This window comes from Mauremys reevesii, linkage group 3, assembly GCF_016161935.1.
Source record: "Mauremys reevesii isolate NIE-2019 linkage group 3, ASM1616193v1, whole genome shotgun sequence".
Lineage (NCBI taxonomy): Eukaryota > Metazoa > Chordata > Testudines > Geoemydidae > Mauremys > Mauremys reevesii.
Genome location: NC_052625.1, coordinates 206,183,859 through 206,207,876, shown reverse-complemented (window position 1 = coordinate 206,207,876; position 24,018 = coordinate 206,183,859). Strand labels below are relative to the sequence as shown.

Genomic DNA, 24,018 nt, shown 5'->3' with positions numbered 1-24,018 from the left:
TAGTTGCATGGCAGTTGGCACGGTGGTTGACACTCAGAAATACTGTTTCTGAGAGGTCTGAATGTGAGATGCTGAAATCTGGGAAGAGGGCCTGGAGGGCGGGATCGTTGGGTCTTCTGGTACTTCCGAGGAGGTTCGTATGGTCTCTGGTGGAAGAATGGGGAGTCCTGAGTAGGTGGTGGGTGGTAGAAGTTACCAGATACCCAGCGATCAAAGTGTGACTCTGGAATCCTCGAGGGAGTGGAAGGAATTGTCAGTCTTCAGATTCAACCAGTGTGACTCATCGAACGGGAGCTCCTCGATGGTATTTTGCACCTCCCTGGGGAAACTGGATTTGCGGAGCCACGATTCCCTCCGCATGACAATGCCTGTGGCCATGGAGTGTGAAGAGGATCCGCAGGGTCTTGAGCTGACGGTAGCGCTGTTTGCCCTCCTGCAGGATAGACTGGAACCATACTCGACCTTGCTGAGGCGCCTTTCAGTGAAGTCCTCCAACTTTCCGTCGTCGAGGAAGTCCGATTTGGCCAGCAAGGCCTGGTAGTTTGAAATTGGAGGCTAGCTCAAGAGAAGACCTGGAGCCCCAGAAGATCTAAGCATTTGCCCTCCTTATCCGACGGGGTGGAGCGTGGGTGTTGCTGTCTGGACTGTTCTGTTGCTGCTTGCACCAAGAGGGAACTGGTTGGGGGTGTGAGAAAAGGAACTCCGACCCCTTGGCCGGTACGTAGCATCTCTTCCCTGCCCCCTGGGAGGTAGGTGTGCAAGTGGGCAGGGTAGGCCAAACCATTTGAGCTGGTTGGAGAATGGCACCATTGATCGGCACCAAGGAATGAAAGGTGTCCAGGACCTGGTGCTGCTTGTCTCGTACTCCCTCCAGTGGAATATGAAGGCCATCCGCCACTCTTCACAGGAGTTCTGGGAACTGCCAAAAGTCATCTGGAGGTGAGGTGGAGTGAGGTTACTGCAGTGGCTGGAGAGGACGATGGGAAATGCTCTTGCTCTGGCAGTACTGGTGGAACCGGACTGAGCAGATTGGAGTACCTGCTCGAGGACCCTCTGAGCAGGGATGGGGTGAAGTCCTTGTGTTCTGTCGGAATCCTCCCATGATGAGAACTCAGATCTCGGTTCCAATGGTGGTACCGTTGGAGCCGGTGGAAGTGTGAAAACCGTAGAAGGATGAGTCACAGCATGACTTGACTGCGGTAAGTCCTGGATAGGAGATCGGACCTCCCTAGGTGCAGAGGGTAGAGGAAGGCATGGAGATCTCAGTTCTCCTAGGGCAAACAGTTCATGTGGTTCTGGTGCTTCCTCCAATCCCCCCGGTGTTAACGGTACTCGTTCCGCAGCCAGAACCGGCACTGGAGTGAGGACTGTCCCGGAGTCGATGGAGCCCTTGTTTTAAGGGAGGCTGACATTGAGAGTGTGCATGACTGGGTGCTCGGTGCCGGCGGATCTGCTGGTCTGCATGATTTTTTGTCATGCTTGTGCACCTTGGAACGCCCCGCTTCTCCGTGGCTGGTACATGTGGAAGGCACGCCGTCCTTCTTAGGCTTGGAGGAAGAATTACTGTCATGCTTATCACAGAAGATTAGGGTTGGAAGAGATCTCAGGAGGTCATCTAGTGCAATCCCCTGCTCAAAGCAGGACCATGGTTCCCTGCCTCCCAACTAGGCCCTGGCACATGGTCCGTAGCAGTGGTGCCGGTGGAGCAGGACTCTGTCTCCATAGCGGGAGGCGCACTCCTGGGTTTCTCAGGCCAATGTACAGGGCAGTTCTCCAGCCTGGTTCCAATTAAGGATTCATGGTGACCTTCTTGAGGCAGAGAGCCTGGCCTTCTTGGGTACGGCGTGGGAAGGACTGGCAGATACGGCTCCTGGATGCAATGTGGGCCTCTCCCAAGCAGCAGCGGCACCACTGCTGCTTGTTGCTGACCGAGAAGGAACACGGGCAGGAGGTGCAGATCTTGAATCCTGGCATCTTTGTTACAATCCACTTTCTGCGTGTGGGTGCTGGGGAGGGGGAACCGGTAAACAGATTCCACAAAGGCCTCAGTTCTACTAAAATTATTCCTAAAAACAACACTATGTTAAAAACAGCAAAAACTGGAAGAAAACGCTCTATAATGGGGGGAGGGATAGCTCAGTGGTTTGAGCATTGGCCTGCTAAACCCAGGGTTGTGAGTTCAATCCTTGAGGGGGCCACTTAGGGATCTGGGGCAAAAATTGATCCTGCTAGTGAAGGCAGGGGGCTGGACTTGATGACCTTTCAAGGTCCCTTCCAGTTCTAGGAGATTGGTATATCTCCAATTATTACCTTTTTATTACTTAATCCTGAACTGTTATTTTCCAGTAGGTCAGAGACGAGAGGACACTAGCAGCTCGGGCTTGGACCATGCAGCAGTGAGAAGGAACTGGAGACGCAGTTGGTCCGCCCCACCCTTTATCGCCTCGGATGAACTCATGAGGTGAAGCCAGGGCGCATGCACTGACCAACAGACACTTCTACTTGCACACGGCACACGTGTGACACCTCAGCAGAATACAGTAGGGACCATCACTCGAAGAAGGTGCCCACACGGGGGGAGAGAGGCCTCATGTTAGCTTGGGAGGCCCAGGTGGCACTGGCCTCGCTGCAGCTGAGGCCTGAAGCTCGGGTCTCGCCCCTCTGCAGTGCAGAACTGGACGATCAAAGTGCACATGCGGCTTTGCTCGTGTCTGGCCTGGAACATTCAGGGAGGCTGGGGGCCAGGCCAGCCTACAGAGACAAGAAGGCTCCCCCCACTCCATACCTTGCAGTTTTGGCACATTCCGCCGATAAATAGAGGGTGTTCCAGGGTAACGTTGAGGCTTCCACAAGAAATGCAGATATCTGGGGAGGGGGAGAGTAGAAAAGGCAAGTGTTACATCCAATGGGGGCTTCTCAGCCTCACCTCCACCCCCTCCCCCTCACTCTGTGCCCCAACTACCTGGCCCAGAGCACCCAAGCTCCCAGGAACCATCCCATGCTGCATTGCCAGCCTGGCTTCCCAACTGAGTCAGTGGGAGCCCCAGCAGACTCCACACCCACTAGCCACAAGAGGAGTCTGGACGGCCACACACGTTAAGGCTCGGAAGAGTCATTCGATATCCTGCATCACACCGGACAGAGACTCCAGCCCACAAGCTCCAGACGAGTTAGAGCGCATCCGTTCCACAGACCCCCGGGCCTAAGCTAAAGCGTCCAAGTGACGGCAAATTCCCCACAGCCGCTAGTGGCTTGCTCCAGTGGGTCGTTACCCTCCTCTCCCTGTTAAAACTCTGCTCCTTATTCCTAGCCTGGATTTGTCTCACTTCAGTTTCCAGCTACTGGGTCTTGTTCTGCCTTTGCGAGAACAAGCCATCAGCCCCATGCAGAGCCAGGAGCAAGGCGCGTACCCTTCTTTCAGGTCAACTAAATGAGAGTTGCAGAGTGCAAGGCCAGAAAGGACGGTTCGATCACCCCGCCTGGTGGGTGCGTATCCAAGGCCACTGCACACCAGCCAGTTCCCCCTGTAATGTGTGTGTGCCAGCAAGGCAGCCGGTCTGCATTTAGAGATGCCAAGTGGTGGAGAATCCCCCACTGCCCTTGGGAGTGTCGTGTCCCGCCCACCCCTGGGTTAATCCCACGCGTTGTTACAGATTTGCACCTTGTTTCTCGTTTGAATGGCTGGCTCCAGCTCCCAGCCTCTGGCTCTCAGCTGCCTGTCTCCGCTAGCGGAAAGCCCCCTAGGACATGGTGAGTTCTCCCTGGGAAAGCACTTACACACTGTAACCAAGACACCTCTCAATCTTCTCCCTGCTCAGCTAAACAGACAGTGCTCCAAGCGTTTACTCCAGCCCTGGCCGCCTCTTTTCTGCACCCTTTTAAAAGTGTGACCCCCAGAACGGGACACCGAATTCCAGCAGCGTCTCCCCAACGTTGTGTACAGAGGGAAGATCTCTGGGCTCCTCCTCGCTACTCCCCTGGTTACACAGCCAAGGCTTGCTAACGCTCATACCGCGCACTGTGACTATCATTTCCAGGCCCTGACGGCCCCCCACTCTGCGCCCCTGGCTCCTACCCGGAGAACCTGGCATTGCCTGTATTGCACACGTGTTTGAACGGGCCCAGCTTACCCGCTTGCTAGTTACCCCCTGCCAACGGCTGCGCCATCCCCTAACTTCACCAGCAAGGACCTGAGATTTTCATTCAGACCAGTGCTGAGGACACTGAGTAGCATGGAGCCAACTGCCTTCTAGCCCAGTCTCCCGTCTCTAAGCACATCTCTGTGCCACTGGCCTCAGCATTGCTCCCCGATGATCCCAGCGGTGTGGGAATGCAACACACGCGACCACTCCTGGTAGTGGCCCATGCGGTGTCCCCAGGACAGCCCTTCCACCCGCCAGGATGGCCACAGTCTCACCGCTGCATGCCAGTCAGGTGCAAACCAGGAGGTGTCTCTGCCAACTGGCTCCCTTCCTGCCTCTCCGCCACCACAGTCCCTCTCTACGCGGCAGGACGGTGTGTGGGCAAGGGGGAGGCTGAGGCTGACCGACGTCCCCTCTCTAGGGATGTCTGGGGGTGGCAGCAGGCGCTAGGCACCTCCCTGCTCACACACTCACCTTCAATGTTCCTGCATTTCTGGCGAACCTCATAAACAAGCCGCTCTGGGGAAGCGAAAGGAGAAGTCGTCAGGCAGGTCACGGGGGGCCTGGAGGGCGGCTGGGTTACACACAATGGCACAGGATGCTCTGCGCCAGCCCGGGGGCAGCTCGTAAGGTAAGAGCGGGAGTTGCTACAGGGCCTGAGAGAAGGGTCTTTCCCTAGCCAGGACTCGGCCACTCAACCCTGCCATGGGGCGGGGGGGAATTCCAGCCCCTTCTCGTACTGCCTGAGGGCGCGGGGTCCTGGATGCAGAGGAAATGACAGTGTCCCCAGAGATGGGGCAGTGCCCAGGGAGGTGCCAGGAAGAGCAGAAGTGGGATCCGGGCCCTCGTACGGGTCTGCTCTGGGGCCCATGGGAGATGGGGGGTCCCAGGGCAGTCCCCCTTGCTGACAGTCTCTGCGGAGACACGAGGGGCGGAATGGGTGTGAAGATGGCACTCGGCCAACGATCGGGGCTGGCCAGGCCCAGGCTGCATCTGCCCTCTGGGTAGGAGGTTTAGTGCCCGGGGCCGTTGGGCACCAGTCGCCAGCGCTACACAAAGAGCCAGTGCTGCCCTCCAGCGGCAGGGCAGGGTGTGAGCACAGACACGGTGGCCGGTTCTCTCTGTCTCCTCTCCCCTGGGTGGCTGAGGGGAGAGAGGAGCTACTTTGGGGTCCATTACTCTGCAGTGGGGTGGCAGCCCCCACTTCTCTCCTCACCCCTCCCTTGCCCAGCCAGTGAGAAGGAGGATGGCAAAGGAGCTCTCAGGCCGGGGAAGGTCTCGGGTGGGGTTTAACCCAAGTCCAGAGGCAGCCCCTGTCCAGGACAAGCTGGAGCTGCCCTGGGCTCGGGGTTCAAAACCAGATTCCAACTGCCCGAAGGGGCAGGGTGGGGCCCACAGCGGCCTGACTCGGGGGGCTCTCCGCAGCTCAAGAAGGGGAATTTGGGAGCTAGGCTTGGGCAGCTCTAGTTCTCAGGCTGGCCGGGGGCGGGACTAGTGCTCCCCAGGGCCAGCAGACAGAGCCCTGCAGCCTCCCTGGGCCAGCGGGGTGTCTCTGCTCTCACGATGCCAGCAGCACCATGGGAAATGCTGTTCTGGAGCTGCAGCGGCGGCCAGCGGAGCTCGGTGCCAGTGGGGGTGAGTGGCCCTGTCTGGGGCCAGCCAGCCACCCCTCCCCAGAGGCCCTCCCTCAGCGGGCGGGCGGCTACCTCGGGTGCGCTCATCTATGATCTCCTTGACCTTGGGCTTCTCCGTTGTGCTTTTCCTTGGTTTTTTGGCTGGCGGAGGCGGGGGGTAAGCGGCTGCTTCTGGCTCCACCCACATCTCCGTGTAAACTTCTTTGTAGGGATTCCGCTCCTCTGCGCAAAGGGAAAGGGACGTGGTTAGAGCGGGCGCCGGAGAGCAGCACGGGCCAGCTCCTCGCAGTGGGCACAGGGGAGCTGGGCAAGGCAGCTGGCTGCCAGGCATTTCCCAGTGACTCCCAGGGCAGCGTATGCAGCTGGCCCCGAGCCTTGCACTGCTCCCTCCCACCTCCTCCCCGCCTGCCTCTCTCTGCCATCCATGTCATGAATCTGATCGAATATCTCATTGAAGGATGACAGGGCAGAAAGAGTTAATTAACTCACAGACTGGCCTGACCCAGGACCCAACTTTAGAAACTGGTTAGGAAGATCTGTAAATGACCAGAGCTTTGAAATGCAGCCGCATTGTTAGAGGTAGAAGGGGAGGTGTTTGCTCAGGGCTTGGGATGTCAGCAAACAAGTCTTGTCTATTGCTAGAGCTTTGATTCAAAGATCAAAAAAGGAATATTAACATTTAGGAAGACACTTGAGGGAAATAGTGTTATTGTCTGTGTGTCTCTTTGAAGGTTGTGGTAACCTGTATCTGAACAGTTCAATGGATAAATGACCCTGTGATAATTGCCAGGATGTTTAGAAGGAAAGTTAAGCCCATTGTTTGCTCAGGCCAAAAGGCTGCTGGAAATGTATAAAAACCCTGGGACACGATCCTGCTTCATCTCAGATCTGCTTTGGGTTTCAAGAGGGGGAAACCTTAAGCCACAAGGATTAAGATCCCCAGTCACTGACTGGAGTGACCCTGAATATGGAAATTGGACTGTAACCTATGGACTATTTCTAAAAGGACTTTTGGCAACTACAAGCTCATCTCTGCTGTGTCTGAACCTCAAGAACTGAATTCAAGTCTGTCTGTATATTGATCTTTTAACCAACATTCCCTCTCTTTTCTTTTTAAATAAATGTTAGCTTAGTTAATAAAAATTGGCTGTAGCGTGTATTTTGGGTAAGATCTAAGTTATGATTGGACCTGGGTGTGTGGCTGATCCTTTGGGGTTGGAAGAACCTTTTCTTTTATATGCTGAGATAAGATTTTCAGGAATCATCATCATATCTGATGTGTGTGTCTGGATGGAGGCCTGAGGCTGGGCACTTCAAGGGAACTGCAGTGTTTGGACTCTGAGTAACCAGTGAGGTGCTACAGAAGCTGTTTGTGCTGGTTGGGAAATCTAAGTATTGGAATAACCACCAGCGTTTGGGGTTTGTCTGCCCTGTTTTGTTTGCAGTTCACCCGAATTGAGTGACCTCAGCTGGCTCCCACGGGCAGCACCGTCACACCTGCCAAGGCCGAGCCGGGTGCTCCTTGGGGCAGTAGCTGGCTGATTTTGCTGCACAGCAGGGCCCTAATCCCCACCTGCGGCTTCTCGGCTACCATGCCAGCAGCAACCCCACGAGCTGTGGCTGGGAGAGGAGGCTGGCAGATCACAGCTAGGTGCCAACAGCGGGGAGCTGGGACTGGGAAATCGCTCCCAGCGGCCAGGACCGCTCCTGGAGGGGCAGGTCAAGGAGCCGGGCAGGCTGGCAGGGCCGGGCAGCCCCTCTGTGCTGCCCCGAACCTGGCCTTGAGGCTGCAGAGAAGGACCGCAGTGGACAGAGCTGGCGATAACTGAGCCAGGGACAAGATGGCTGTGGTAAGTCAGCCTAAGCCAGAGGAAGGGAAATACAGCATCTCATTGCCATGCTCGGGAGCTGATGTGCCAGGTGCCACGGATACGCAGGCGAGTCCGACTGCCCCTCCCCGTGGCCCAGTGCCCATTCCGCAGCCTGGCTCCCCCTGCCTGGAGCTGCGCCCGCCCCATCCCACAAGCCCGTTACCTTCTGGTGGCTCCAGGCCTTTGGGACCAGATGGCTGGAAGCCCCCCAGGGCCCACTCGATCATCTGCTTGTTCTGGATCTCCACCGCTTTGGAAGTGTCTGTCTCGTCGTTCTCGGGGCATGCTGGGAAGATCTTCCCCGCTCTGCTGCTGGCCACCTGCGCAGCAAGCCCCAGGGTCAGGCCACTCGCCCACAGCCCAAGAGGGGCCTCCCCTGCCCCATGGCAGGGCTCTGCCCTGCTGTGTGTGCAGCCAGGACACAGGGCCCCTGCCTCTCTGGCTCCAACACAGCCCACATCATTCAGGCGTGGGCTGAGCGCGGCAGTGCCCCATGGCACAGCCACCGCCACTGCCCTGAGTGGGCTGCAGGCGCCCCGATGAGCAGTGCAGGAGGTTGCACAGCGCAGAGGAAGCTACTGCCCAAGCAGATAACTGCTGGTCTAACTCCAGGACCCATAGCACTGCCTAGCTGAATGGATGGGACCGAGGCCAGGGGGCCCCTCCCTTCCACCCCCTCCCTGCCAGGGAGTCTCTCTCCGGCCCCCATCATAGAATCATAGAATCTCAGGGTTGGAAGGGACCTCAGGAGGTATCTAGTCCAACCCCCTGCTCAAAGCAGGACCAAACCCAACTAAATCATCCCAGCCAGGGCTTTGTCAAGCCTGTCCTTAAAAACCCCTAAGGAAGGAGATTCCACCACCTCCCTAGGGAACCCATTCCAGTGCTTCACCACCCTACTAGGGAAAAAGTTTTTCCTAATGTCCAACCTAAACCTCCCCCTCTGCAACTTGAGACCATTGTTCCTTGTTCTGTCATCTTCTACCACTGAGAACAGTCTAGATCCAGCCTCTTTGGAACCCCCTTTCAGGTAGTTGAAAGCAGCTATCAAATCCCCCCTCATTCTTCTCTTCTGCAGACTAAACAATCCCAGTTCCCTCAGCCTCTCCTCATAAGTCGTGTGTCTGAGTGCCTCGCCCTCCGTAACACAGTCACCCCCCTCGGGTGCCCGTGGTCACACACCCACGGTCTGGGCCAATCCAAGGCTCATGGGTGGATGGGCATAGGGACAGCAAGGGGCCCCCTCTCCGGCCGCTCTTACCTGCAGGACCTCATAGATGGCTTTGCGGTACATCGGCTGCTTGTTGTACGTGGCCTGGTGGAAGGCATTGGAGAAGGAGCTCAGTGGCAGGAGCTTCTCCACGCAGACCTGTGGGGAGCAGAGATGGGGCTGTGAGAGAAGAGCACCCCTCCGCCAGGGCAGGCCTGAAAACTGCCAGCCTGCAGCCCAGACAGCGCCTGGCGCTGCCACTTACCACGGAAAACTTGCCATCTCCGAACCACATGACCCAGCGGGTGCCCTCGGCTGCTCGGCTCCGCCCAGTCATCCACCAGGACACAATCCGGCCAGGCCACCAGGAGAATCCACGCAGCTTCCCCCACACCAGCTCGCCGATCCCGAAGCCTCGGCCATCCTGCCAGCCCGGGGAGCAGACGGAGCGTCAGAGAGTGGGCCCCCCCAGTCAGAAACAGGGAGGGGCAAAGCAGGGGGCTGGACATGGGGAAAGGGGAACAGTGGGGATGGGGGTGTCAGGCACGTGGGGGGACAGGAATGGGCAGGGATGAGATACACACGTGTAGGCCAGTAGAGGGAGCTGGGGGCAGGCGAGGTCAGGGGAGGAGCGCGGTGATGCAGAGCAGCCAGAAGGAAGGTGTGTAAGGGAGGACGGGGGAGGGGAAGCACAAGATAGTGGAGGGAGAGAGGTGTGCAGGGGAGGGGGGGCAGAGGCTGGGGAGGGAGGTGTGCAGGGGAGGACAGGGGAGTGGAGGCACAAGATAGTGGAGGAGAAGAGGTATGGAGGGAAGGACAGAGAAGAGGCACAGGGTGGGGAGGGAGGTGTGCAGAGCAGGTTGGGGAGGAGGCAGAGGGTGGGGAGAAGTGATAAGCAGGGAAGGAAGGGGGATGGGAGCGGGAGGTGTGCAGGGGAGGACGGGGAGGCATGGGGTGGGGGGAGGTATGGAGGGAAGGACAGGAAAGAGGCACAGGGTGGAGGAGGGGAGGTGTGTTGGGTTGGGGTGTGGTGGGGGGCTGAGATGGCTGGGGGTGGGGAAATATAAAGAGTGGCAGGGGAGGGGAGGCGTGCAGGGAAGGGAGGAGCAGGGGAGGGAGGGGTACAGGGAAGGATGGGGAGGGGAAATATGCCGGGTGGGGAGGAGGTGTGCAGAGAAGGGTGGGGAGGGGAGGAGTGAGGGGTGCAGAGAAGAACGGGGAGAGGAGGAGCGGGGAGGAGGGGAGGCGTGCAGGGAAGGACGGGGAGGGAGGCGCGCAGAGAAGGATGGGGAGGGGAGGTGCAGGGTGGGGGAGGAGGCGCGCAGGAAGGACAGGGGAGGAGGTGCAGGGTGGGGAGGGGAGGCGCGCAGAGAAGGACGGGGAGGGGAGGAGCAGGGAGGAGGGGTGCAGGGAAGGACGGGGAGGGGAGGAGCAGGTGCAGAGAAGGGTGGGGAGGGAGGTGCAGGGTGGAGGAGGGAAGGGGAGGCGCAGAGAAGGACGGGGAGGGGAGGAGCAGGGGAGAGAGGGGTGCAGGGAAGGACGGGGAGGGAGGTGCAGGGTGGAGGAGGAGGCGTGCAGAGAAGGATGGGGAGGGAGGTGCAGGGTGGAGCAGGGGAGGCATGCAGAGAAGGACGGGGAGGGGAGGAGCAGGGGAAGAGGGGTGCAGGGAAGGACGGGGAGAGATGCAGGGTGGAGGAGGAGGCGCGCAGAGAAGGACAGGGGAGGTGCAGGGTGGGGGAGGAGGCAGGGAAGGACGGGGAGGGAGGTGCAGGGTGGAGGAGGGAGGAGGCGCGCAGGGAAGGACGGGGAGGAGGTGCAGGGTGGGGAGAAGGACGGGGAGGGAGGCAGGGTGGAGGAGGGAGGCGCGCAGGAAGGACGGGGAGGGAGGAGGAGAGAGGGGTGCAGGGAAGGACGGGGGAGGGGAGGTGCAGGGTGGAGGAGGGGAGGCGCGCAGAGAAGGACGGGGGAGGGGAGGTGCAGGGTGGGGAAGGGGAGGCGCGCAGGGACGGACGGGGGAGGGGAGGTGCAGGGGGGGGGCGGGGTGGCGCGCATGGAAGGACGGGGGAGGGGAGGAGCAGGGGAGAGAGGGGTGCAGGGAAGGACGGGGGAGGGGAGGTGGAGGAGTGCAGGGGAGAAGGCCAGGTGGCAGCAGGGATCCGGGGTGGCCAAGGTCCCAGAGCGTGGCATGGGTGCTCTGGCATGGCTGGGTTCCCAACAGACGGTGCGCCCCACATCTGCCCCCAGCTTTGCTGGCCCGAAGGCCCCTGGCCCCCGCTGCATGTGGCTGAGCTCACCTCGTACTCTGGCTCGTCATCAGCTGACTTGGACGTGCTCTTGTCCATGGCGTCGGCCACCACTGGCTCAGGCGTGGTGGCCACGTTGGGCGAGGCGGGGTCTGTGGGCTGCTGCGAGGCGGGCGGGCTGGCCTCCTCCTCCTTCTGAGGCTCTGCCCGGGGGCTCTCCTCCACCACGTTCATGACGGCAATGACTTTGGCCTTCTTCTCAGCCTGCAGAGAGAGCAGACGGGGAGTCAGGGCTGCCTGCCGCGTCCCGGGGAGGAGGGACCCCCCAAAAGCCAGCAGCAGGCAGGGAAGGGGCCAAGTGCCAGATCCCCCTCAGGGACTGCTTGGCTCAGCCAGCTCTCAGGTGGGCCCTGTTGGGGCTGGCAGGGCCCGGGGCCCCCAGTGCCCAGCAGCAATGACTCTCCCGCCGTGGGGCTCAGTTTGGGAAAGGCCCCTTGGGGGCCCAGCATGACCCTGGGCTTTACCCCTCCAGACAGCAGCTGCGCACCCGTGGGAGCATGTGGTGTCGGGGACCGAGCCTGGCATGGCAGGCTGCAATGCTTGGCCTGGCCTGGCCTGGGGGGGTGCCCATGGGGGGGCCCTCAAGGGAATGGGGGGCTCCCCTCTCGGAGGAGACAGCCAGGTCAGGAAGGCACCGTGGGGTGGCCCCAGGAGGAGAATGTATGACTGGACATGTCCCGTTCTGCTGTCAGAGGGGCCAGGCCCCTCGCCAGGGGATGCAGGGTCTGGACCCAGCCCTCCAGTCCCAGGGCCACAGCGCCGCCCGGGTGGGTGTGGGAGAGCACAGTGCCCCATGCTGCCCGGCAGGGAATCTCCCCAGCCTGCCATGGCTGGAGTGGGGGGAGACAGAGGGCTCAGGTGTGAGAGAGAGGGGAGGGCCCCGAAAGTCCTTTCCTGGGAGGGGAGCCAGTCCCCAGGGCAGCGGGAAATGAGGGATGCCCAGCCAAAGGGCCAGGCCGTGAGCACAGCCACCGTCGCCTGTCGGGGTCAGGAACACCCTGCCCCAGACTGCTCCCCGGAGCAGGTGGCCCAGGCCGGAGCCGTTCCCGACAGCGGGGGCAGTGCCAGGCCGAGGAGCCCGGGGACGGCTTTCCCCACCCCAAAGGAAGTGCCAGGCTCCTGGAGACACAGAGTAGGTGTCCCAGCGGCTCCCTGGGAATCAAATCAGCGGCCTCCTTCCCCAAACCCCATGCGAAGGGTGTGCTGCACTGGCTGGGCCCAGGAATGCTGTGCCACCGGGCCTGCCAGGAGCTAGGTCTGCTCTCACCCCCCCCCCCCCCCCCCCGCAGCCCTGCCCTGAGCAGTGACTGCCCCACTCCCCCTTCCCCCTCCCATGTGGTGTGGGGCTCAGCCTGGGAGAGGGCAGAGCTGGGACCCCTCAGAGCTGGACTGGGAGGATGGAGAGGGGCTCTGGGGGCCGCACTCCGCACAAACCAGCCCTGCAATCAGGTGCGCAGGGAACAGCCGGGTGAGCTCCCAGCCCGGGGGTGCAGGGATTGGAGAGAGAGCGACCCGTCATCCGGAGCAGTAACAGCGTCAGCATTTACCAAGGGCCTACCCCCCACCCCTGGGACAAGCCTGCCCCAAACTCTCCCAGCCACCTCTGCTTTCTACCCCCCCCCCCCAGCCACACACCTGAGCACAACGGGGCTGCGTAACCTGCAGAGTAACGGGGAGCCCACCAAGCCCTGGCTTCTCATGCTCCAGCCCTAGACACTGCCATCCTCACGGCACTTCCTGCCTCGCTAACCAGCCGCCGCTCGGATGTAACGAGGGAGGCACATGGTGACTCCCACGCTCTGGGAGCTCGCCCGCCCCAAGCCAGCGAGTCCCTTCACCCAGGGATGGGAGGTGAACTCCAGGCCTAGGCGGCACCAGGGCCGCCCAGAGGATTCAGGGGGCCTGGGATCTTCAGCGGCGGGGGGTCCTTCCGCTCCGGGACCCACCGCCGAATTGCCCTGAAGACCCACGGCGGGGGCCCCCTGCCGCCGAATTACCGCCGAAGACCCGGCACTTCGGCGGCGGGTCCCACTTCGGCGGTAATTCAGCGGTGGGGTCCCCGCCTCGGGTCTTCGGGGCACTTCGGCGGCGGGTCCCACTTCGGCGGTAATTCGGCGTTGGGGTCCCCGCCTCGGGTCTTCGGGGCACTTCGGCGGCGGGTCCCACTTCGGCGGTAATTCGGCGGTGGGGGGTCCTTCCGCCCTGGAGCGGAAGAAGCTCCAGGGGCCCCGGCCCCGCGGGAGTTTTCTGGGGCCCCCGGAGCGAGTGAAGGACCCTGCTCCAAGGGCCCTGAAAAAGTCTGGGGGGGGGGGCCCTGTGGGGCCTGGGGCAAATTGCCCCCCTCCTCCCCCGGGTGGCCCTGGGCGGCACCAATCTGACTACAGGGCGGGCTCTCCGCGGCCAGCGCCTTAGAGAAGGCAGAGCTATGAACATGTGGGGCTCAAAGGTCCAAAGTGATCAGGGGGGTTTGTAAGCAGATCGCAGGCCCTGGGGCCCTCGAGAGCAGGGTAGGGCAGGGCCCAGCTGTCGCCCAGAGCATGCCTGGGGCAGAGCAGCCCCCTGCCAGCTGCAGTCAGCGAACCTGGGACGAGGGACTAGAGGCGTTAGAGCTGGAGCACGGTGAGTGGCTGCTTTGCATCTTGCCCAGCCCTGGGACCAGGCTGGAGGCAAAGGCTCTGGGCAGGATGCCTCACGTGCGGACACACTGGCGCAACAGCTCAGAGGTGGGATTCTCCACTGGTGGGACGGCTCGTGGCCAGTAATGCTCACAGCCATGCAGTGTTTGCCAGGAGCTGGGAATGGGCGCCAGGGATGCATCACTTGCTGATTCCCTGTTCTGTTCATTCCCTCTGGGGCACCTGGCACTGGCCACTGTGGGAAGACAGGACACTGGGCTGGATGGACCCTTGGTCTGACCCAGTCTGGCCGATCTAATGTTCTTATCTGGGCCAGGGAGCTGGCTAAGCAAACCTCAAGCTTATGGCCTGGGAGGGGAGGGGTCAGGGAGGAATCCTGGCCAGGTGCATTATGGGCCTTCCCCCAAACCTAAAGCTTGAGGTAGCAGATGCTGCTGGGACCCGTGTGTTCCTGAGAGGGAGGACGGCAGTGGAACAGCGAGGGGCTGGCCCAGAGCCAGCAAAGCTGGGTGGCCCCTGCAGGCTCACAGGCCTACGGGGTGTGTGGAGCCCGTTCCACGCGGCTGCGCAAAGCCAGGGAGCCTGGCGTGGATACAGCGGGAGGGCGATCTGGCCAGCAATGGCAGGCGCGTGGCTGGGATCCCACCCCCAGGAACTGGTGCTGCCCCACTCCTATCAGCAGAGGGCCCCAAGGGAGCTGAGAGGGGACACCCCCAGCCACCCGCTGCGGTGAACGTTGTCCCTGGCCGGCAGCGCGGAGCTGGCTCCGCGGCTGCGTTCCCTGTAAGCAGCACAGTGCCATGCAGTTGATTAGCAGAGCCACACGCATCCAGCGGCAGCATGTAGTCAGGTGCCCCCCCACACCCGCTCTGCAGCCTGATTGCTCCTGGGACCCTCCTGCTGGCTGTGCAGAGTGGGGCAGGGGGAGGAAGGAGGGGGCTGATGTCAGGATGTCCCTGTCTCCCCCCAGCCCCTGTACCCAGCTGCACAGAGCAGGGTAGCAGGGACAGGGCTCAGGACTTGCAGCAGCTCTGAGGTCTGAAGGAGCCTTTGGGTGAGTGCGTGCCTTAAAGAGACAGCGCCCGGTCTCTCAGAGACTTCCCCAGCAGCACCCCCGCCCCCCCCAGTTGTTACTTCTTGGTACTTCCTGCAATGCACATATATTCGCTGTCATTTGATTCTTTCAAGTGTGCTATTCTGGTCTATGCATTTCATAATTTTTACTTCTCTCTTACACTTACATTCAATTCTTTGAGTAGTGAATTGTAAAATGCCGAATCTGTCCTGGCTGGAGTAATTATCCCTATGGTAACTTTAAAAAAATCTGTATTATATCTAGGTTTTTTGTTCTACTAGTGGGACACGTCTGCACATACCTCGGGGAACGTAACAAAATTTATTCTGCACATGGATGGAAAAACGTAGAGGGAACGTTTCTCCCCGGTGCCAGAGAGGAGGAGTGGGGGTGGCCGGGGGAACAGTGTTGCCACGCTGCCAGGCCTTTCTTACTGCGCAGCCAGCCAGGCCGGCACAGCCCAGACATCGGGCTGAAGAGCCCAGCCCTGCAGCCAGGGAGCTACTGGAGTTGGTGCGTGTGTGTGGAAGCGCAGAAAAGCACCAATCCTGCCCCACAATTCAACTTTGTGGTCCAGGATCAGATCTGGCAAGGCCCATCCCCCCTGCACCGACTCCAGCCCCTAAACCGTTGCCAGGGTCACATCCCCCCCAGCTTCCCAGCACCAATCCCACCTCCTGGCCCCCCCGACTGTAATCACACCCTGTCCCAGCACCACTGCTCTTGTAACAGCCCCCATCCTACTGCTCACCCCAGTCCCACACACACAGCGCACGGCCCCAACCCTGCAGACACAGTTCTGGCCCCCACTTCTGCCTCCTCAACCATCCCACTGCTTGCCTGTCCCAGGACCCAGCTCCCTCTGGCTCATTTCCGTCGCTAGCTCCACTCACTCCACAAGCTCCCTGCGGGTCTGAGTGGAGCTAGCGATGGAAAGGAGCTCCCTGCGGGTCTGAGGAACAGTTATTAGCTGAACGGCATAGGCTGGGTGCAGCTGCCAGATTTCCAGCCCCCCATTCTCTGGCAACAGTGGAGGGATTTTTACCATGTAACACTGTCAAAGTTCGGAGGGTGCCAAGCCAGCGAAGCCTGTCGTAATGGTTTGGTAAATCCCCTGCACCGAGCAGGTGTGGCTCAGACATGGCAAGGGCAGGCTGGTGAGAACAGAAGGCCAGGTGAGCTACACCGCACCCTGTGTTTCAGTCGGCAATGCACACCGCTCCCTAGGATTCCTGTTACACCCCATCTCCCAGCTTCATTTCTGTGATTGACACTAGTGGGAGCGGCCTGTGGCAAGGAACGGAGACCAGCTGCAAGGCAAGTCCTTTTTCCTCAGGTAAGAAACCGATGAATGACCAACAAGCGTGGAAAATTCCCTCAATTAACAGCTTCTCAGTCAACACCCCAAGTAAATATTGCATCTAGTTCTGTCGGTTCTCCGCAGGCTGCTCCCACTCGCTCGCCAGCTGACACCATTCAGGGTAAGCTCAGGAAATGGCTGACAAGTTTTTTAGACTTCACACCCCTCCCACGCCAAGCCTGAGAACCCAAGGGGTGCCCCACCTACCAGTACACCTCCTCAGGAACAGCCCACTCCCCCTTGTATCATCGCCATGGCAAGGACCTACCCTCCCACAACAGCCTACTCACCCCCCTCGATTATTTCCATGGCAACAACCTAACCCCCCATATCAGCCCCCCGGCAACAGCCTACTCACTCCCCTGCCCACTATCAGTGCCACACCCCCCCTCAGGCAGCGTGACCTAGTGGATGGGTGCCTCACTGTGGCCTGGGGCAAGTCTCTTCCCTCCTCTGTGCCCCCCCCGGACAATGGGACAGAGCTGGTCTGGGGTGTTTGCACAGCGCTCTGTAAGGAGCCCTGTGGCTACCACCCAGAGGAGGGGTGCAGCTGGGCAGCCCCCGCTGCCAGGCCAGGTGCTGGGGAAGCTGGCGGGGGGGTGTGCGTGCCCGGGACTGTCACGGCTCTCGGCCTGACACACGACGCCTCCTAATTAGATGTCTACAGTGCGGCCTGCAGCAAGTAAGCAGCTGCCAAAACGCCTTGGAAGGAGGCGGCCTGCTACCCCGGGCCTGCAGGGGAAGAGCACGGCAGTGAAATGGCACCAGCCACCAACTGCTGGGAGGTGACTGAGCCAGAGGTCAGCGGCCCCACAGCCCTCTGCCAGCGCTCCCCCTCCCACGGTCAGCACCCCCTCCCCCCCAGGCTAGCCCCAGGCAGAGTGTTCACCTCTGGAGGGCTGGGGCCCTGGTGCTCAGGGGAAGGAGCCCCGGAGGGGGAGGGAGAGGCAGATCCCCAGCTATCAGCAGGAGAAGGGCTGGGGGAGGGCACGTGCCAGGAAAAGTATTTCAAGAACCCTGGGAAAATGGCCCAAAGCAAAGAGGCTTTGAAGAGAGACTGACAAGGCCCCTCGGGCTGCGCACAGGCCCCTGGCCCGGTGCTGGCAGGACAGAGCTGCTGCTGCCAGGGCAGCGGCTCAAATCCGAGTCTCGGATGAGAGAGAGCCCCTGAACGAGGCTGCGCGGACGCAGCCAGAGCCATGCGCCCCCCGCAGACGGGCATGGGAGCTGGCCCCACTCTGGCAGTCACAGCAGGGCTGCTCTGGCTGAATGTTCTTGCTAAGGATCCCATGGTCAGGGATGCAGCCCCATCCTCTGGGTGTCCCCGAAGCTGGGAATGGGTGACGGGATGGATCACTCGATAAGTTGCCCTGTTCTGTTCATTCCCACTGAAGCACCTGGCATTGGCCACTGTGGGGTGACAGGACACTGGGCTAGATGGACCATTGGCTGACCCAGTGTGGCAATTCTTATGTTCTGATCCAGCTGAAGATGGCTCCCCAGAGACACACCCTCTAGTCTGTTCCTTGGGGTCTCTGCCATTACGTGAACGAGCGCAGGACCGAGCCTGCGGAAGACTAAGCCGTTTCTCGGTCCTGGGACGTGAGACTGAGGAGCCAGGGACAACTTTGGGGTTCTCAGCGGCAAGGTAGAGTACTTGGGGCGCTGTCTGCAGGTGTGGGGGCTGACGTGGCCGATGGGCTGCCTCCAGGAGTAAACACTCGCCTTTTTCCAGCATGGCTTAAACCCCTTGGAGGTGTGACACCGACGTGGGACTCTCCCAGCACGGGCTGGGGCTGCAGCACTGCCTGGCCTGGGTTAGCGGCAGTGCAGCAGCACTTACACCCCAGGGAGTGTGGCATCGTTCTGGTACCAAGCCCGGTACCGAAAAGGGAAATTCAAAAGCCTAAGACTAACTTAGCAGCATAACGAGCAAATCTAACGTATCGAACTCACTAATTCCGAACAGTAAGAGTTGAGGGAAGCTCCCTCAAACGAGCAGTCTAAGATTGCGCCAACAACTGTCCATGGCACTGTGACGGCACCAAGAGGGGTGGCTCTGCTCCCTTACACCCACATGCAGCAGTGCCACACAGCAGAGGGGGCTGACGGGTACCGCAGAGGGGAAAACGTTCTCCGATAACTGTGCATAAGGTGAGTGCGCACCGGCGGTGGAACAGACACGGGGTGTCTTCGGCAGAAGGGCTGAAAATGCTGGCAGGGGCACGGGTCCACCGTGGGGTGGGAGTTATCTGCTGGGGAAGGGCTGGGAGCCCCATTACAAGGGAAGTTTGAAACCAGACTGCACCTGCCCTGTGAGGGCCCATGGCACAGGGCGGAGATGGGTCTCTCCAGCCTGAGGTTTCCATGGCTCCCCACCTCGGTCTCAGTTCTGCCTCAGGCCCCTCTCTGCAGGCTCCATGAGCCGACTGCCTGGCTCAAGCCACTGTGGAGCACGGACAGACGAACGTCTACAGCTCCTCATGACTTGGGAGGGGAAAGCAGCAGCTGCTCCCAGAACTCCCAGCCTTTCCTCCCCTTTGCCACAGCCCCTGTAACAGGCAGCCAGTGCTGCTAGCACCCGCTGTGTGCCACAGATGCACCAGCGCCTTTTAGCCTGGGCCTAAGGAGCCAGAGGGCTACCAGCCCCCCCCTCACCCCCTGAGATGCTGCACCCTCCCTGTCCTGCGCTGTTCTCCTTCCCTTTGCCATGGCATCCTGCCCAGCTACTGCCAACAGCCCCTGCGAGAGTCTAGCATAGAACGCAAACTCGCCAGGCCTGCTGGTGCCTCTCTGCATCTCCCCGGCCCGTGAACACTGGCTACTGGAGTCTATTCTCCAGGGCCTTCAGGCTCCCAGCCCTCCGCTCCAGAGATGAGGCCGCAGTCCCAGAGCTCTCCTGAGCCAGCCAAAATCGTCCTTTGCTCTGAGGCTCCCTCTCCCTGGACCCCTCGAACACTCCCAAGAGTCACCCCTCCCTTTGCAGGCTTTCTAGGGACGTCATCTGCTGATGCAACTTCAGCCCCCATCTCTGCTGACAACGGCCAAATCCACCTCTGCACCGTCAGCCCATCTCCCTCCAGCTCAGCCAGTGTCTCTGGCACCTGCCCCCACCCACGCAAACTCTGTATGGCTCACAGGGATCCCCCGAGCTCTCCTCCCCCTTCCCCCAGGAGCAGTGCTCCTCCCTCGCTCCTGCCAGTCAGGCTGCTGCTTTTCCCTCCCATCTCACATCCCTGCCCACCCATCTGCTGCTCCAGCCTCCTTAGCACCCACCTCAGCTGCTCCGCCCATGCAGAGAAGCTGCTACAGTGGGGATAACTCTGCCCCTCGTTCCTTATCGGTCTGTCTCTCTTATGGCACTGCCCTGTCCCCTCTGCGGGGACAACACTGCCTTGGCTGGCCCACAGGGCAACTCCACCCTCTCCTCTTGAATCCCACCCCAACCCCACCCTCTGCCAGGACCCCTACAGTGCGGCTGCCTGAGCCTCTCCTGGTGGAGTCAGTCCCTTTCCCTGCAGAGAGGTGTGGTTCAGGGACGGAGGGGTCAGGACACTGGAGCTGGGTCCTGCTGAGGTGAGGGGACAGGGCGAGCTGTGTCATTAGAATTACACTACGAAAGCTGGCCAGCCACCCCCACTGCTGTGGGGAACGTCCCCCCACCCCTTAGGGATTAGTGCTGCCCAGCCCTTCTGCACAGCAGCGAATGCCCCTTCTTCACCCGTCGTCCTCGATTTCACAGCCTCCGAGAGCACCCAACACTACCGCGCTCTAGACAACCAACCACCGTCCTCGCCTCCAGGCTGCAGCTGGCCACGCCCTGCGCCGGCCGGGGGTCACTCCCAGCAGCTCCCCGGCAGTCCCTCTGCTGCTCAGTCTCATCCAGGCTTCTCTGGGTCTCTAGCCCCTTTGCTGCCCCCTCCCCCCTTGGCCTTGCTCAGCTCCAGAGCAGCTGGGTTTTGGGTAGCCCCAGGGGTCCCCCTGCCCTGCCCCTGGGAAGAGACCAACAAAGGGCAGCGCATCTCCAGGCCCTGACTTGCCACCCTAGTGAGCCAGGCTTTAAACTAGGTTCAGAGGGGCAGGTCGCCAAAGCCTATGGGTAGGTGCACAAAAGGCAACTGTGGGAGTGGGATGGAAAATTACCCTAGGGTTGTAGGAGCAACAAGAGGGAAACCAGTGAGGGAATCTGCTCAACAGCTTAGATGTCTATACCCAAATGCAAGGGGTACGATGCATAGACAGGAAGGACTGGCAGTCTTAGTGTCTGAACTAAATAATGACTTAGCTGGCATTGCTGAGACTTGGTGGGAGAACACTGATGTACAGAGCAGTACAGCTTGTGCAAGAGGGACAGGCAGGGGAAGAAGGGAGGTGATGCTGCATTATACATCAAGAATATCTATCCTTGTTCTGAGTGTTGTCACGAGGCAGACCAGCTAAAAGCCTCTGGCTACGGACAAAAGGGGGAATCAAACAGGGACAACATCAGAGAAGGGTCTACTACAGACACCACGTCAGGAAGAGGAGGTGGATGAGGCATTTCTAGAATAAATAAGAGAAATATCCAAAGCCAAGCCCTGGAAGCAACGGGGGACTATCACTACCCAGACATCTGCTGGAAAAGTGATACAGCAAAACACGACGTTTCCAGTAAGTTCTTGGAATGGATTAGAGACAACTTTTTGTTTCAGAAAGTGGAGATGGGCAGCAGCCATTTTAGACCTGAATCTGACCAACAGGGAGGAGTTGGTTGTGAATCTGAAGGTGGAAGGCCCTGTGGGTGAAAGTGATCATGAAAGGACGGATTTCATGATACTAAGGAAAGAAAGAAGTGAAAGCAATGGAATAAGAAGAATGGACTTTGAAAAAAGCAGGCTTTAACACACCCGAGAACTGACAGGTAGAATCTCCTGGGCTGAAGGAGTTCAGGAAAGCTGGCAGTTTCTCAAGGAGACAATATTAAAAGTACAACTGCAAACTATCCCAATGCGAAGGAATTATAGAAAGAGTAAGGGGACACTATTGCTCCAACAGGAGCGCTTTAACGACCTGAAAATCAAAAAGGAATCCTATCAAAATGGAAACATGGATGAATTACTAAGGAGGAGTACAAAGGAACAGCATAGGCATGAAGGGACAAAATCAGAACGGCTAAGGCACAAACTGAGTGATACCGAGCAAGGATGGGGGATGCGGTACACATGCTATCTTGATTTCAGCAAGGCTTCTGCCCCATTCCCACGTGACAGCCTCATAAGCAAGTAGAGAAATGTGGTCAAGATGAAATTACTATAAAGTGGTTGCACAACCGGTTGAAAGATGTTACTCAGAGCAGTAGTTATTAATGGTTTGCTGTTGAACTAGGAGGGCGTATCTAGTGGAGTCCTGCAGGGGTCAGGCCTGGATCTGGTACTATTTCATATTTTCAGATAACACCAACCTGGGCGGGGCTCCAAGTACTCTGATCAAAATTCAAAATGACCTTGATAAATTGGAGAATTGGTGTAAAATCAACAAGATTATATTCAATACAGACAAGTGTGAAGTACTGCACTTAGGAGGGCAAAACCAAATGCACAATTACAAAATGGGAAATTACTGGCTAGGCGGTAGAACTGCTGAGAATAATCTGGGGGTTATAATGGATCACAAATTGAATATGACTCAACAACGTGATGCAGCTGCGAAAAAGCCTAACACCATCCTGGGGTGCACTAACAGGAGTGTCGTGAGTGAAACACGGGGGGTAATTGTCCCGCTCTACTCAGCACTGAGCACTGTGCCCAGTTCTGGATGCTGCACATTGGGAAAGATGTGGACAAATTGGAGAGTCCAGGGGAGAGTAACACAAATGATTAATCCTGCCTATAGGGAATGGTTACAAAGCCTGGGCATGTTCCGTCTTGAGAAAAGAAGACTGAGGGGGACCTGTTAACAGTCTTCAAATCTGTTCAAGGCTGTTCTACAGAGAACGGTGATCGGTTGCTCTCCATGTCCCCTGAAGGTACTTACATGAAGAAATGGGCTTAATCTGTAGCAAGGAAGAGTTAGGTTAGATATTAGGAAAAACTGTCTGTCAGGGTGGTTAAGCTCTGGAAGGCTGTAGAAACCTCGCCACTGGTTGGGCAAACCCCTGTCAGGGCCGGTCTAGGTTTACTTGGTCCTGCCTCAGCCCAGGGGACTGGAGTAGACGACCTCAGGAGGCCCTTCCAGCCCTGCGTAGCTATGATTTGAACTGCCTCCCATCTCGCTGGATTCTCTTGCTCTGGCCTCACCAGGCTTTGCTGTTCCTCTCCATTTAATCACATCAGCCTGTTTTAGTCACATGCTGTTTCCTCTTCTAGAGCATTAAAGAGGAAGTTCAATCAGAGGGCTGGACTGAGGGCCCCAGCTACTGGCCCCCTTCCCCAACTCAGCACACGATTACTCCCAGGCCTTCAGCAGCTCTCTGAGGGCAGACAGAGCCTCTATCTCTGTTCATCACCAGGCCATGTCCTTCAGACAGCACCCTGCTGCTTCAGACAACCAGAAACCCGCAGCAGGGCTGTCTCCTTGCACCCACATTCTCTCCCCTCTCCTACATGCTGATCCTTAGCCTTTGCCATCTCTTCCTATGCAGGTCCTGCCCCAAGAACCCTTAGAATCATAGAATATTAGGGTTGGAAGGGACCTCAGGAGGTATCTAGTCCAACCCCCTGCTCAAAGCAGGACCAATCCCCAACTAAATCATCCCAGCCAGGGCTTTGTCAAGCCTGACCTTAAAAACCTCTAAGGAAGGAGATTCCACCACCTCCCTAGGGAACCCATTCCAGTGCTTCACCACCCTACTAGTGAAATAGTGTTTCCTAATATCCAACCTAAACCTCCCCCACTGCAACTTGAGACCATTACTCCTTGTTCTGTCATCAGGTACCAATGAGAACAGCCGAGCTCCATTTTCTTTGGAACCTCACTTCAGGTAGTTGAAGGCTGCTATCAAATTCCCCCTCACTCTTCTCTTCTGCAGACTAAACAAGCCCAGTTCCCTCAGCCTCTCCTCGTAAGTCATGTGCCCCAGCCCCCTAATCCTTTTTGTTGCCCTTTGCTGGACTCTCTCCAATTTGTCCACATCCCTTCTGTAGTGGGGGGGGGGGGGACTGGATGCAGTACTCCAGACGTGGACTCACCAGTGCTAAATCGAGGGGAATAATCACTTCCCTCAATCTGCTGGCAACGCTCCTACTAATGCAGCCCAATATGCCATTGGCCTTCTTGGCAACAAGGGCACACTGCTGATTCTCATCCAGCTTCTCATCCACTGCAATTCCCAGGTCCTTTTCTGCAGAACTGTTGCTTAGCCAGTTGGTCCCCAGCCTGTAGCGGTGCATGGGATTCTTCCTTCCTAAGTGCAGGACTCTGCACTTGTCCTTGTTGAACCTCATCAGATTTTTGGCCCAATCCTCCAATTTGTCTAGGTCACTCTGGACCCTATCCCTAGCCTCTAGTGTATCTACCTCTCCCCACAGCTTACTGTCATCTGCAAACTTGCTGAGGGTGCAATCCAGCCCATCCTCCAGATCATTAATGAAGATGTTGAACAAAACCAGCCCCAGGACCGACCCCTGGGGCACTCTGCTTGATACCAGCTGCCAACAAGACATTGAGATGTTGATCACTACCTGTTAAACCCGATGATCTAGCCAGCTTTCTATCCACCTGATAGTCTATTCATCCAGCCCAGACTTCTTTAACTTGCTGGCAAAAATACTGTGGGAGACTGATCAAAAGCTTTGCTAAAGTCAAGATAT

The 24,018-nt window shown here is 58.7% G+C and overlaps 1 protein-coding gene across 6 annotated transcripts in view; it reads right to left on the bottom strand.

The window, feature by feature from the left end:
* DNMT3A (DNA methyltransferase 3 alpha) overlaps positions 1 to 24,018 on the bottom strand; it is a 232,036-nt gene that overhangs the window by 41,542 nt on the left and 166,476 nt on the right. For all 6 annotated transcript variants that reach the window (XM_039528527.1, XM_039528526.1, XM_039528529.1 and 3 more), the window contains 7 exons: positions 11,152 to 11,364; positions 9,123 to 9,281; positions 8,909 to 9,016; positions 7,811 to 7,967; positions 5,849 to 5,998; positions 4,617 to 4,661; positions 2,786 to 2,865 (listed from right to left, as the gene is read on the bottom strand). In XM_039528527.1, coding sequence (XP_039384461.1) covers positions 2,786 to 2,865; positions 4,617 to 4,661; positions 5,849 to 5,998; positions 7,811 to 7,967; positions 8,909 to 9,016; positions 9,123 to 9,281; positions 11,152 to 11,364 — 912 coding nt within the window. The remainder of the gene's footprint in view (positions 1 to 2,785; positions 2,866 to 4,616; positions 4,662 to 5,848; positions 5,999 to 7,810; positions 7,968 to 8,908; positions 9,017 to 9,122; positions 9,282 to 11,151; positions 11,365 to 24,018) is intronic.